General features: G+C 47.7%; 1 protein-coding gene across 5 annotated transcripts in view; it reads left to right on the forward strand.

Annotated features, from left to right (window-relative positions):
* The first annotated feature begins 914 nt into the window (after positions 1-914).
* Positions 915-14,485, forward strand: part of wdr59 (WD repeat domain 59) — a 129,951-nt gene continuing 116,380 nt past the window's right edge. For 2 of the 5 annotated variants that reach the window (XM_072518497.1, XM_072518499.1), the window contains exons 1-2: positions 920-1,020; positions 7,866-7,915. In XM_072518497.1, the coding sequence (XP_072374598.1) occupies positions 967-1,020; positions 7,866-7,915 (104 nt within the window). In that variant the 5' untranslated portion in view covers positions 920-966. Of the gene's footprint in view, positions 1,021-7,865; positions 7,916-11,893; positions 12,152-14,485 lie in introns of those variants that run through there. The other 3 variants (XM_072518501.1, XM_072518498.1, XM_072518500.1) reach the window with 3 other exon arrangements.

The raw sequence follows: 14,485 nt of genomic DNA on the forward strand, positions 1-14,485 counted from the left end.
ATGACTGTCTGTTGCGGGACCACAATGGCAATGTTATTACCACAATGGGGACCTGCTATTTAACGGTTCAGGTCAAAGACAAGGAGATTTTGATCAAATTTGAAATTGTAGGACCAAAGTAATCTTCATTGTTGGGTGTTCAGGCATGTGAGCTACTGCAGCTTGTGAAGCACATTCACAGCTCAGACAGGATCTCAGCCAATGGCAAAGTAGTGTTAATAAATTAGCTGGTAATCAACATAGCTTGATGTTCTTTGTTGAACACTACACATCACAGCCATCCTTATCTAGAAAGCAAAGAACATCACAAATCTCAGCAGGTCTGACAGCATCAGTGGAGAGAAAAGGGAGCTAACGTTTCGAGTCTGGATGACTTAATGCCACACTTTTGGTAAAGAGTCATCCAGACTCGAAAGGTTAGCTCCCTTTTCTTTGATGATGGTCAGGCCTGCTGAGATTGTTCAGTAGTTACTGTTTTTGACACCCATACTCATAACCACCGGGGCAACCTGAACACTTTGACTGGGTGTCTCAAAAATGAAGAGCATCAATTTGCCACATGTCTGTGTCTGATTTGCCACATGCGTCGAGTGGCAGGGGTATCAGACAACACTGCAAAATAGGGACAACCGGGGCGCCCATACTGGAATATGACTGTTGATGTAAGTAGCTAAGCATAGGTCAACATTATTCTGTTTATATTATCACCAGAAATACGTGAACTAAAATATTAATCTTGTTTTTGTTAAAATATTCAAATTGGGCTTGAGACGTAAGTTTAACTGAAGAGCGTGTTTGTATACTATTACTGATTAATTATATAAATCAATGCCAGTAAAATGAGAGGAATGCTCTGCGCGCGCACGATAGACCCAACCTGGGCGGGTCACGGCTGACGTCAGACGTCACGTACAGCGCGATGACGCAGGGTGTTGTTGTTGGTCACTGGCTCCGTCCGTCCGTGACATGGCGGCTCGGTGGAGCAGCGAGAATGTGGTGGTGGAGGTCAGGGACTCGCAGGTAACTTCCACGCCCAGCATCCGTTGGCGCTACACAGGGCTCCGTGATCGCGCGTCTGGAGAGCGGGCGCTGCTGGTTGAGCGGGCTGAGGGGCTGCCGAAGCGCGAGCATTTCCCTCCGGCTGGGCCCAAACACTGAGGGCGCGCATGCGCGGGGCCGGCGCCTGCTCCCACTTTCCTGACAGACGCAACCCTCCGGTTGTGGGGGTCATTTAGCTTCGAACCACTCACCAAACACAAGATTTGAGACTTGGCTAATTATTGAAGCTGTTTTTGTGCACGGTCTCATGATAATACTGAGGAAAGGTGCTGATGACGGGCGGCACTGTAGCACAGTGGTTAGCACTATTGTTTCACAGCTTCAGGGTCCCAGGTTCGATTCCGGGCTTGGGTCGCTGATTGTGCGGAGTCTGCACGTTCTCCCCGTGTTTGCGTGGGTTTCCTCCAGGTGAATTCTCCATCTGTGTACCCGAACAGGTGCTGGAGTGTGGCGACTAGGGGCTTTTCACAGTAATTTCATTGCAGTGTTAATGTAAGCCTACTTGTGACTATAAAGATTATTATTATTTAGAGCTATTTTTTGCTTTAAAAAAAAAACCCGCAAGCAATAGCATTGGGCAACCACTTGTGCTCGTGTTTTCCACTTTGATCCAGTGCCTGGTAATCAATAAGAATTAAAATAAAAATACACTACTGTGGATGCTGAATGAAAAATTCAGCAGACCTGGTCACACTTGTCAAGAGAGAAATAAAGTTAACGTTTCGTGTCCAACATGACTCTTTGGGACTGATTGAAGAGTTGACTTTTGTGGCTTCCTAATGTGCGCTCTCTGGGAAAATGCCATGCAATCCAGAAGCTGTTTAAGTAAGGGTTCAGAATAAGAGGAAATGCAATAAAATCTAAAGTAGTTTTAATGGGCAGGTCTGTTCAGCCACGTTCGCCTGGCGACTGGAGAATCCGGCCTGAGGTCAATTGATTTCTCCATTGTCGACATCTCGCCCATGGCGTAGTTGCGGTGGGCAGGGCGGAAGAATCCAGCCCATAATGTATGTATATAAAAATGTCATCCAGTCTCTGTTCCTGCCCCCTCGCCTGGATCGAAAAGACCTCACTCTTACTCATATTTAATTTGTATCCAAAAAACTGGCCAAATTCCTTTAATATCCCATAATCCCTCCAATTCACCCCAGCATGTCCGATATATACAGAAGACGATCATCCGTGTAGAGCGAGACGCTGTGTTACACCCCACCACCCCGTACGCGCCCCTGCCAGACCCTCGCCGCTCTCAATGCCAATGCAACAGCTCTACAAACAAGGCAAACAACAGTGGGGAAAGTGGACATCGCTGCCTCGTCCCCCTTTATAACCTGAAGTCGTCCGATTTCACCTGATTCGTCTGCCCATTCGCCACCTGAGTCTGATATAGCAACCAGACCCAAACCATGAATCCCTGCCCAAACCGCCCAGGACCTCCTATAAGTATCCACCCGATCAAAGGCCTTCTCTGCGTCCATGGCCACCACCACCTCAACCTCGTGCCCCTCTGGAGGCATCAGAATTACATTCAGCAACCTCCTAACATTGGAATTGAATCTGTGTCTTTAGTGCTGTGAGGCACAAATGGTATCTGTTGTGTCACAGTACTAGCCATTGGTTCAGCCTCATCTGGCATATTGCTTTCATTTCTGGGCATCATATTTTAGGAAGGTTGTGAAGACTTCAAGGAGAGTGCAGAAAAAACATAGGAGTGAGATTCCAGGAATGAGGGACTTTAGTTATGTGGATAGCTTGGAGAAACTGGGATTGTTCTCTTAAGAGAAGACCAGGTTAAGAGGAGATTTGATAGATGCGCTCAAAATCACGATGAGTCCAGACAAAGTGGACAGATTAACTGTTATCATGAACCAGAGGACACTGATTTAAAATAAATATTTGCATTTCTGTAGCACTTTTAATGATCACCCAATGTCTTAAAGCACTTCAGAGCCAATGATGTACTTTTTAAGGAGAATGGAAAAAATGCCAATGGCGACATGAGAAAAACCTTTTTCAAGCAACATGTGGTTTGGATCTGGAACGCACTGCCTGAGAATGTGATGGAGGCAGATTCAACCTTAGCTTTCAAAACAGAATTGACTAAACACCTTGATAGAGCAAATTTGCAATGCTTTGTGGAGTGGGTGGCAAGGAGGGCTACCTGAGTTTCTCTTGCAGACAGCTGGTATGGACATGGATGAGCTGAAAGGCTCCCCCTGTGCTGTAACCATTCTTTGTTTGAATTTTTAGTAATGAAATGTGCCATATTTGTATGACATATCTCATTAACAAGGGTTTTATGTATATTTATAGTGATAAATGCATGGGAGTGGGTATTCGAATCAAGGCATGTTTTCTGACACTTTTCTGTTAGGGGAGAAAAACCTCAATTTCTTTGGCTCCCTCTTGAAAACATTATAATCTCTTATTGGTGCCTTTCCCAGGTGGCCTGTGTGAATCTTGGTGGGTTATTCAATGATTGAGAGGCAGGGATTGGCAACAGTGCTGAGTATTATTCTGTCACTAACCAATATTCCATGCAGTGATCCTGAGTAGAATCCTTTCCTCATTTTCCCTTCCTAGCCCAAGTGATTTCCAAGGCCACTTGTAGCTTTGCACCGCACTGGACTGGTTAGAGCCATCAAACGTTGTACAGAATGAGAATTCCTTCGGGGATATTCCTAATTCTATAACAGATAGGAGGAGAAGTTTGGGGGAAAAAATGCTCTGCTCAGGGATGGAAAATTCTTGACATTTTTGAATTCCATCCTTTTAAATTTGCCTCGGGCCATCACCTCGTCTGTAATCAACATGGGGCAGAATGATTGAAAGTGCAAGCGCCAGTCTGGGAAAATATTGAAAGTACGGAGTTGTGATTGGAGGAGTCGTAGCGAGTATGGGAGAGTCGAGAATCTGCTTCTCCAATCGCAGATTCTGTCTCTTCCAATCTTACTGCCCCAGCTTATCCAATCACACGGTCCTTTTCTCCTGCTCTTGCTGCTCTTCCAGGGATAGAATCTGTGATTGGAGGTTGGGGAGCAGTTACTCTGGCCGAACCCTAGCTGCACCGTCACCAATCACTTCAACCAGCTGCTGGGTGTCAAGTCAGACCATTTCACATTATCTGGGAGGCTGAAGAGAAGTGGTAATAGAGGAGCTGGAATGGGAGTGGGTCCTCCAGCAACTCTTCAGCTTCCAATGTGACCAAAGCCAGGAAGAGATTGTATGAGAGAGCCCAGAAAATCCCTGCCAGTAACGAGGCTGGGAACAGGCCCAACTGCCTGGACCGAGAATATCTTCATGGGCAGCAGCCAACAGAGCAAGAGTGAAGTTCCACCCCCCTGACGTACTGCTCTGCAGTATTGGACAGGGGAGTGGTTTATAAAAATCCACGTTCATGTTAAAACATACCACCAGGCTATGGAGCGTAGCAGGAAGGCAGGGGGACTGATACAACCAAGGCAACTCTGGAAGTTGAACGTATCAGAGAGGAGTGCAAATGTAGATCACAGTTTAGTTTCTACAGAAAAAGAATCAACATCAACACATTGTGTGTAAGATACAGCATTCCGTGGTAATCTGGGGTCTGTTCCGGGCCAGCCGTTGCTCTGGATGTTCAAGGCTTTGTATTTGAGAGTGGGAACCTGGCTGTGATTATCATTGCAACACCAGGGCGACTCTTCCTTTGGTCAAGTGGTTCCCAGGCACTATCTTTTGAGAATGGGACTACGATCGGCCTACTGGTATTTGAAATTTTAAGTGAGAGATGATATACTGTTGAGGAATGTGTCTGCTCTCATTGGTGTTCCATCAAACAGAATGTTGATTCTTGGCAGCACTGAATATATCAAGATCTGTCAGTTCAGCAGAGATAAGCAATTGAAGTAGGGAACTCGCTGAGTTGTGAGATGAATGGATAGGTTGCTAGACCTTTAGGCTCTTGACTGCTCTTGACCCTTAAGTGAATAAAGCTGTGGTGGTTGTGGGGAGGCAATGACAAATGAGAAGAGAAATGACCAACGTTTGGGTTGGTCATGAGGCAAATCAACTTCATACTCCCAGAATGCCAAAGTCCACTGCAATTCGCATACCGCCACAACCGGTCCACAGCACATGCCATCTCCTTGGCCCAACATTCATCCCTGGAATAACTTGACAACAAGGATTCCTACATCAGACTCCTATTCATTGACCACAGCTCCGCCTTCAACTCCATAACCCCAGCCAAGCTCATATCAAAGTTCCAAAATCCCGGACTTGGCTCCTCACTCTGCAACTGGATCCTTGACTTTCTGCCCCATATACCACAATCAGTAAGAATAAACAACAACACCCCCTCCGCGATAGTCCTCAATACCGGGGGCCTAAAGGCTGCATACTTAGCCCCCTATTATACTCCCTATGCACACACAACTGTGTGGCAAAATCCGGCTCCAACTCCATCTACAAGTTTGCTGACGACACAACCGTGTAGTGTGTCTGATCTTGAACAACGATGAATCAGAATACAAGAGGGAGGGAGGTAGAGAACCTACTGGAGTGGTGTAACAACAACAATCTCTCCCTCAATGCCAACAAAACTAAAGAGCTGGTCATTGAATTCAGGAAGCAGAGTATCGTACACACACCTGTCTGGATCAATGGTGCCGAGGTGGAGATGGTTGACAGCTTCGAAATCCTAGGTGTGCACATCAACAATCTGTCCTGGTCCACCCACGTCGACGCTATGACCAAGAAAGCACAACAGCGCCTATACTTTCTCAGGAAACTAAGGAAATTCGGCATGTCCACATTGACATTTTATCAACTTTTACAGATGCACCATAGAAAACATCCTATCTGACTGCATCACAGCCTGGTATGGCAACTGCTCGGCCCAAGACCGGAAGAAACTACAGAGTTGTGAACACAGCCTAGTCCATCACGCGAACCCCCCTCCCATCCAGTGACTCTGTCTACACCTCCCGCTGCCTTGGGAAAGTGGGCAGCATAATCAAAGACCCCTCCCACCCAGCTTATTCACTCTTCCAACTGCTTCCACTGGGTAGGAGATACAAAAGTCTGAGAACACGCACTAAAAGGTTCAAAAGCAGCTTCCCCACTGTTACCAGACTCCTAAACAACCCTGTTATGGACTGATGGATTTGTGGACTGGACTGATCTGATCTCTTCACACATCTTCTCTACTGAGTAGTACTACACTCCTGTATGCTTCACCCGATGCCTGTGTCTATGTATTTACATTGTGCATTTTATGTTTACCCTATTATGTATTTTCTTTTCATGTACGGAATGATCTGTCTGAACTGTACACAGAACAATACTTTTCATTGTACCTTGTTCATTCAACCTTTATATAAACGGCTTTGGCTTGTCTGATTTCTGTTTCATTGTATCAAATAGTTGGAATTTGAGATGAATCTGATCTTTCTTTTGTGTTTATAGACTTGGAATTTTATTTAGAATCCAAATATGAGAGAAAATGACAAGGAACTAAGAAAAATTATAGCCTGAACGCCTCATATTCTCAATTTGAATGACTGGGACTGAATCACCTTGTCTCCATAATTGATGAATAGTGACATTTCAGATAGCAGCCATAGCTCATGGGTGGTGACACCTTTTCCTCCTTACCAAAGCTTCCCTTCCAATGATATACATCATCCAACCAGGTCATTTCTGTTGTTACTATGGACTTCTACTGTATTTCATGTGCTAACTGCATGAAATGCTGAGATCATCTTGAATTTCTACAAATGCATTGGTCCACAGACTTGATGTTAATAGAAGCTAAACAAAGGGAAAACTAATGTTTTCTATCCACTTGTATTTGCATTTCATTACAGAACAGATCATTTAAAAAAAAAGCTATACATTTCCAGCCCTTCAGTGACTTGTCACTTTGCGCTACAATGTCTCTATGGAAATAAAAGCCATCATAGTCCCTGAGGACTATTGGCTGCTCTCTTTTGAGAGAAAGAGCTGACTGGTGGTGATTTAACCTGAGAGTCACCACCCCTCCGGCGAGGGGCAAGGTTACATGTCTAGCAGATATATCCTTCAGGATATTGCAAATTAGAGTCTTTACCATGTTTAAAAAGTTGGAGCACGAGAACAATTTTTGGGTATGGCCTGGACAAAAGCGTTAACAGGGAACCATCTCCTTCAATCCCATCCTCAGTTCTAATACACCATTAATTGTAACCATTGCACAAGCCCTTATAACCAGGATGATAGCTGCAGACTTAGTACAGAACCACATAGATGGTTTTAAAACTATTGTATGTTGTGTTACGCTTTGTGCTCACTTGCGGTTGGTTATCCAAGTTGCATTTTGCTTGACCAGCTTGTAGTAATAATCTTTATTGTCACAAGTAGGCTTACATTAACACTGCAATGAAGTTACTGTGAAAAGCCCCTTTTCCCCACATTCCGGCGCCTGTTCAGGTACACCGAGGGAAAATGCAGAATGTCCAAATTACCTAACAGCATATCTTTCTGGACTTGTGGGAAGAAACCAGAGCACCCGGAGGAAACCCTCGTAGACACAGAGAACGTGCAAACTCTGCACAGACAGTAAATCAAGCCGGGAATCGAACCTGGGACCCTGGAGCTGTGAAGCAACTGTGCTACCGTGCTGCCCAGTTGTTGAGGTCGTATTGGGTCTATGCAAAGTGACAATCTGCAAGATGAAACAGTTTTAACATTAAAATCGATCAATTACTTCCATATTTATGTTGTTCAGTGAAGTTTTTCAATGCACTTTTGTTTTAAGTGTTTGATTTGTGATTTCTTTTTAATACTAGGCAACTGCGATGTCTGTGAACTGCCATGGCCAGCTTGCAGTTCTCTCTGGGTAAGCAGCTGTTTAGGGATGGATAGTAACTGAATGTATATTAGGTATAAATCTGCAGTCTCTCCTTCCTTGCCTGTGTACGGTTGTATAGCATGCAAGAAACAATACTTTTCACTGTAAACTAATACATGTGACAATAAATCAAATCATGGTGTTAGTTTTCACCCATTAATATATCTTCAGTTTTGTTGCCTACCAACCTATTTTCCGTGATGCGGGAATGTACAGAAGCCCAAGACCCTGCATCACCATTTGTAACTTTGAGGCTTGCTATTGTTCCTGTTATAATTAATAGTCATAATTAATCCACACCTTCAGTCTTAGATAAATTAGAAAATGGGGAGGGAGGCTTTATTTAGGCTGTACCTACCCTATGAACTCAAACAAAGTGCAAGTTTAATGCACTTTCTGCCTGTTGCTTCAAGTAATGTACTCTATATGATTAAGTAACTTCATGAAACTACAAAGCTATTTCCTACTGAGGGATTGCTTACCATTGAACAGCAAATCAGTGCTGCGAGAAAAGATATTAATAACTTGGTGTCTCCTTTCAGGAGAAAATCAGGACCATCACTAGTGTTTTGCAGAGCTGTTTCATTTTATGCATGAAAATTGCCAGATAGAGATGACCTTGGAGAAGTAGTTTCCCAGCTTGATTCCCTCTAGCATGGTATCCAGCTTACTTAAAAAAATTATTATGGAAGTGCCGCTTGATGTACCCATAAGCAGTCTCATTGCATTGTGTGAGGCAAGTTACTTTGCATTCTTAATCTGTATGGAGATGGGGAATGGTGTAGATTTTAAAAAATATATATATTTTATTCAAATTTTTCGGCCAAACAAAACAATACAAAGGTTTTCCTTTTAACAACAATAAAACAATACAAATAACAGTGACCGTTTTAACAAATAAATAATTAATATATAAACTAAATGGCAACTGCCATAACAAAAATAATAACTCTCCAGAAATAAAATCAAACAATCCAATATACATAACCAAGTACAAATATCTATACAAAAACACCCCTGAGGACCCACCCGAGCCCCCCCCCCCCCCCCATTTCCTTTACCTTCCCATTTCCTTTATCGTTCTGCGAGGTAGTCAATGAACGGTTGCCACCGCCTGGTGAATCCTTGAGCCGAACCCCTTAGTGCAAACTTTATCCGTTCTAGTTTTATAAACCCTGCCATGTCATTTATCCAGGTCTCCACGCCCGGGGGTTTGGCTTCCTTCCACATAAGCAATATCCTTCGCCGGGCTACTAGGGACGCAAAGGCCAAAACATCAGCCTCTTTTGCCTCCTGCACTCCCGGTTCTTCTGCAACCCCGAATATAGCCACCCCCCAGCCCGGCTCGACCCGGACCCCCACCACCTTCGAAAGCACCTTTGCCACCCCCACCCAGAACCCCTGCAATGCCGGGCATGACCAAAACATGTGGGTGTGGTTTGCTGGGCTTCTTGAGCATCTCCCACACCTATCCTCTACCCCGAAAAATTTACTGAGCCTTGCTCCGGTCATTTGCGCCCTGTGCAAAACCTTGAATTGTATCAGGCTTAGCCTGGCACATGAGGACGACGAGTTTACCCTACGTAGGGCATCAGCCCACAGCCCCTCCTCAATCTCTTCCCCCAGCTCTTCTTCCCATTTCCCCTTCAGCTCATCCACTATGATCTCCCCCTCGTCCCTCATTTCCCTGTATATATCCGACACCCTACCATCCCCCACCCATGTCCCTGAGATCACTCTATCTTGAATCTCCTGCGTCGGGAGCTGCGGGAATTCCCTCACCTGTTGCCTCGCAAAAGCCCTCAGTTACATGTACCGAAATGCATTCCCTTGGGGCAACCCATATTTTTCCGTCAGCGCTCCCAGACTCGCAAACATCCCGTCTACGAACAGATCTCTCAATTGCACAACCCCAGCTCTCTGCCGTGCTCCAAATCCCACATCCCCCGGGACAAACCTATGATTTCTTATCGGGGACCGCACCGAGGCTCTCGTCCTTCCCCTAAGTCGTCTCCACTGCCCCAAAATTTTTAGCGTTGCCACCACCACTGGACTTGTGTATTTCTTCGGGGAAAACGGCAACGGCGCCGTCACCAGTGCTTGTAGGCTGGTTCCTTTGCAGGACGCCATCTCCAATCTCTTCCATGCCGCTCCCTCCCCTTCTCCCATCCACTTACACACCATTGAGATATTGGTGGCCCAGTAGTATTCACTTAGGCTCGGTAGTGCCAGCCCCCCCCCCTATCCCTGCTACGCAGCAAGAACCCCCTCCTCACTCTCGGGGTCTTCCCGGCCCACACACAACTCATGACACTTTTCTCAATTTTCTTGAAAAAAGCCTTCGTGACCATCACCGGAAGGCACTGAAACACAAAAAGGAATCTCGGGAGGACTACCATTTTGACCGCCTGCACCCTACCCACCAGTGACAGGGGCACCATGTCCCATCTCTTAAAATCCTCCTCCATCTGTTCCACCAATCGTGTTAAATTAAGCCTATGTAAGGTTCCCCAACTCCTGGCTATCTGAATCCCTAAGTACCGGAAATCTCTTGTTACCTTCCTCAGCGGTAAATAATCTATTCCCCTACTCTGCTCCCCCGGATGCACCACAAACAACTCACTCTTCCCCATATTCAATTTGTACCCCAAAAAATCCACAAACTCCCTGAGTGTCTGCATTATCTCAGGCATCCCCTCTACTGGGTCCGCAACATACAGCAATAAATCATCTGCATACAAAGATACCCGGTGTTCTTCTCCTCCCCTGAGTACTCCCCTCCACTTCCTGGAGCCCCTCAGTGCTGTGGCCAGGGGCTCAATCGCCAATGCAAACAGTAACGGAGACAGGGGACACCCCTGCCTCGTCCCTCTATGAAGACGGAAGTAGTCAGACCTCTGCCTGTTCGTGACCACACTCGCCACCGGGGCCCTAAACAGCAGCTGTACCCATCCAATAAACCCTTCTCCAAAGCCAAATCTCCTCAGCACCCCCCACAGATAATCCCACTCCACTCTGTCGAATGCTTTCTTGGCGTCCATCGCCACCACTATCTCCGCTTCCCCCTCTGGTGGGGGCATCATCATTATCCCTAGCAACCTCCATATGTTCGTGTTCAGCTGTCTCCCCTTAACAAACCCAGTTTGATCCTCGTGGACCACCCCTGGGATACAGTCCTCTATCCTCGTCGCCATCACCTTGGCCAGGAGCTTAGCATCTACATTTAAAAGGGAAATGGGCCTGTAGGACCCACACTGCAGCGGGTCTTTTTCCTTCTTCAAAAGGAGCGATGTCGTCGCCTCCGACATAGTCGGGGGCAACTGCCCCCTTTCCCTGGCCTCATTAAAGGTTCTCGTCAAAAGCGGGGCCAGTAGGTCCATATATTTCCGATTAAAATTCCACCGGGAATCCGTCCGGTCCCGGGGCCTTCCCCGCCTGCATGCTCCCAATCCCTTTTACCACCTCCTCCATCTCAATCTGTGCTCCCAGTCCCGCCCTCTCCTGCTCCTCCACCTTCGGGAATTCCAGCTGATCCAGGAAACACATCATTCCCTCCTTCCCTTCCGGGGACTGAGCCTTATATAACCTCTCATAGAATGCCTTGAACACCCCGTTCACTCTCTCCGCTCCCCGTTCCATCTCTCCCTCCTCATCTCTCACCCCACCTATCTCCCTCGCTGCTCCCCTCTTCCTCAATTGGTGGGCCAATAGCCGACTCACCTTCTCTCCATACTCATACTGTACCCCCTGTGCCCTCCTCCACTGTGCCTCTGCCTTACCCGTGGTCAGCAGGTCAAATTCCACATGTAACCTTTGTCTTTCCCTGTACAGTCCCTCTCGGTGCCTCTGCATATTGCCTGTCCACCCTCAACAGTTCTTTCAACAATCGCTCCCTTTCTTTACCCTCTTGCTTCCCTTTATGTGCCCTTATGGATATCAGTTCCCCTCTGACCACTACCTTCAACTCCTCCCAGACCACTCCCACCTGAACCTCTCCATTGTCATTAAGCTCCAAGTACCTTTCAATACACGCCCTCACCCTTAAACATACCCCCTCATCCGCCAATAAGCCCATATCCATTCTCCAGAGTGGGTGCTGTTCCTTTTCCTCTCCTACCTCCAGGTCTACCCAATGTGGAGCGTGGTCCGAAATGGCTATGGCCGTATACTCCGTCCCTGTCACCTTCGGAATCAGTGCCCTTCCCAAGACAAAGAAGTCTATCCGTGAGTATACTTTGTGAACATGGGAGAAAAATGAGAACTCCTTACTCCTAGGCCTACTAAATCTCCAGGGGTCTACCCCTCCCATCTGCTCCATGAAGTCCTTGAGCACCCTGGCCGCTGCCGGCCTCCTCCCGGTCCTGGACCTCGACCGGTCCAGCCCTGGATCAAGCACCGTATTGAAGTCTTCCCCCCCCATTACCAACTTTCCCGCCTCCAGGTCCGGGATACGTCCCAACATACGCCTCATAAAATTTGCATCATCCCAGTTCGGGGCGTATACGTTCACCAGAACCACCGCCTCCCCTTGCAATCTGCCACTCACCATCGCATATCTACCCCCACTATCCGCCACTATGGTCTTTGCCTCAAACAGTACCCGTTTCCCCACTAAGATAGCCACCCCCCTATTCTTCGCATCTAAACCCGAATGAAACACCTGCCCCACCCATCCTTTACGTCGTCTGACCTGGTCTATCAGTTTCAGATGCGTCTCCTGCAACATAACCACATCTGCCTTTAATTTCTTTAGGTGTGCGAGTACCTGTGCCCTTTTAATTGGCCCGCTCAGCCCTCTCACGTTCCACGTGATCAGCCGGGTTGGGGGGCTCTTTACCCCCCCCCCACTTGTCGACTAGCCATCCCCTTTTTTAACCCAGCTCCTCACCCGGTTCCCACGTACCCGTATATCCCCCCGACGGTGTCCTCCCGCCTCGACCACCCCATCCCATAACAGCGCCCCCTTCTCCTTAGCAGCAGCAACCCAGTTAACCCCCCCCCCTCCGCTAGATCCCCCTCTAGCGTAGTTGCACACCCATGTTGCTCCCCGAAGTCAGCGAACTCTGGCTGACCTCGGCTTCCCCCCTTGCCCTCGGCCCCCACTGTGCGAGGCCCCCTCCTTCCTGCGTCCCTGTTCCCGCCATAATTACCATAGCGCGGGAACAAAGCCCGTGTTTCCCACTCGGCCCCGCCTCTAATGGCCAGCGCCCACGGTTCCTCATACTCTTTTCCCCCCCCCCCCCCCCCCAACATGGGGAAGAGAGAAAAGTTACAGGATCACAAAATTAACAAATTGAAAAATCATCCCCTTCCCCTTCCCCTTCCTCGCCCCACATAATCACCCCACCACTTTGTCCCAGAAGCTCTTTCTCTCGCCAGACTATTCCAGCTTCTCGTCCACAATGAATGTCCACGCCTCTTCTGCCGTCTCAAAGTAGTGGTGCTTCCCTTGGTGTGTGACCCACAATCTCGCCGGTTGCAACATTCCAAACTGGACCTTTTTGTGAAGCACCGCCTTAGCCCGATTGAAACTTGCCCTCCTTCTCGCCACCTCTGCACTCCAATCCTGGTATACGCGGATCACCGCGTTCTCCCAGCTACAGCTCCGAGTTTTATTCGCCCATCTGAGGACCGTCTCTCTGTCATTGTAGCGGAGAAACCTCACCACTATAGCTCGAGGTATTTCTCCAGCCTTTGGTCTTCGCGCCAGAACTCGATAGGCTCCCTCCACCTCCAAAGGGCCCGTTGGGGCCTCCGATCCCATTAGCGAGTGAAGCATCGTGCTCACATATGTCCCGACGTCCGCCCCTTCTGCGCCCTCAGGAAGACCCAGGACTCTTAAATTCTTCCTCCTCGAATTATTCTCCAGTGCTTCCAACCTCTCCACACACCTTTTGTGCTGTGCCTCGTGCGTTTCTGCCTTCACCACCAGGCCCTGTATTTCATCTTTGTTTTCAGCAGTCTTTGCCTTCACGACCCGAAGCTCCAGCTCTTGGGTCCTCTGCTCCTCCTTTAGCCCTTCAATCGCCTGTAATATCCCGCGGGGCCAGTAGCTCCTTCTTCAACTCCTTCTTCAGCTCTTCCACACAGCGCCGCAGGAACTCTTGTTGCTCCGGGCCCCATAACAAACGGCCACCTTCCGACGCCATCTTGCTTTGAGCTTCCCTTCCTTGCCGCTGCTCCAGAGGATCCTCCGCAATCCGGCCGCTATCCTCTCCCTTTTCCATGCGTGTCTGGTTTACCGCACAGTGTTTTTGGCCGTTTAAATTGCCTTTGGGGCTCCTATTAAGAGCCCAAAAGTCCGTTCCAACGGGAGCTGCCAAAACGTGCGACTTAGCTGGTCATCGCCGCACCCGGAAGTCGGTGTAGATTTTTAAAGAGTTATGATTGGGAATGGTCCTTGCACAATGAAGGTATCCACTGCATCTATCCACATTTATTCAAACTTCCCAAGTGCCCCCAATTATATCAGTGTAGTTTTCTGTACTTCATACCTTGTGCCCCATCTGACTGTGATTAAAAATGTGGACCAAAGTGCTTTGAAGATTGAGTAGTTGT

Source organism: Scyliorhinus torazame, chromosome 10, assembly GCF_047496885.1.
Source record: "Scyliorhinus torazame isolate Kashiwa2021f chromosome 10, sScyTor2.1, whole genome shotgun sequence".
Taxonomy (NCBI): Eukaryota; Metazoa; Chordata; class Chondrichthyes; order Carcharhiniformes; family Scyliorhinidae; genus Scyliorhinus; species Scyliorhinus torazame.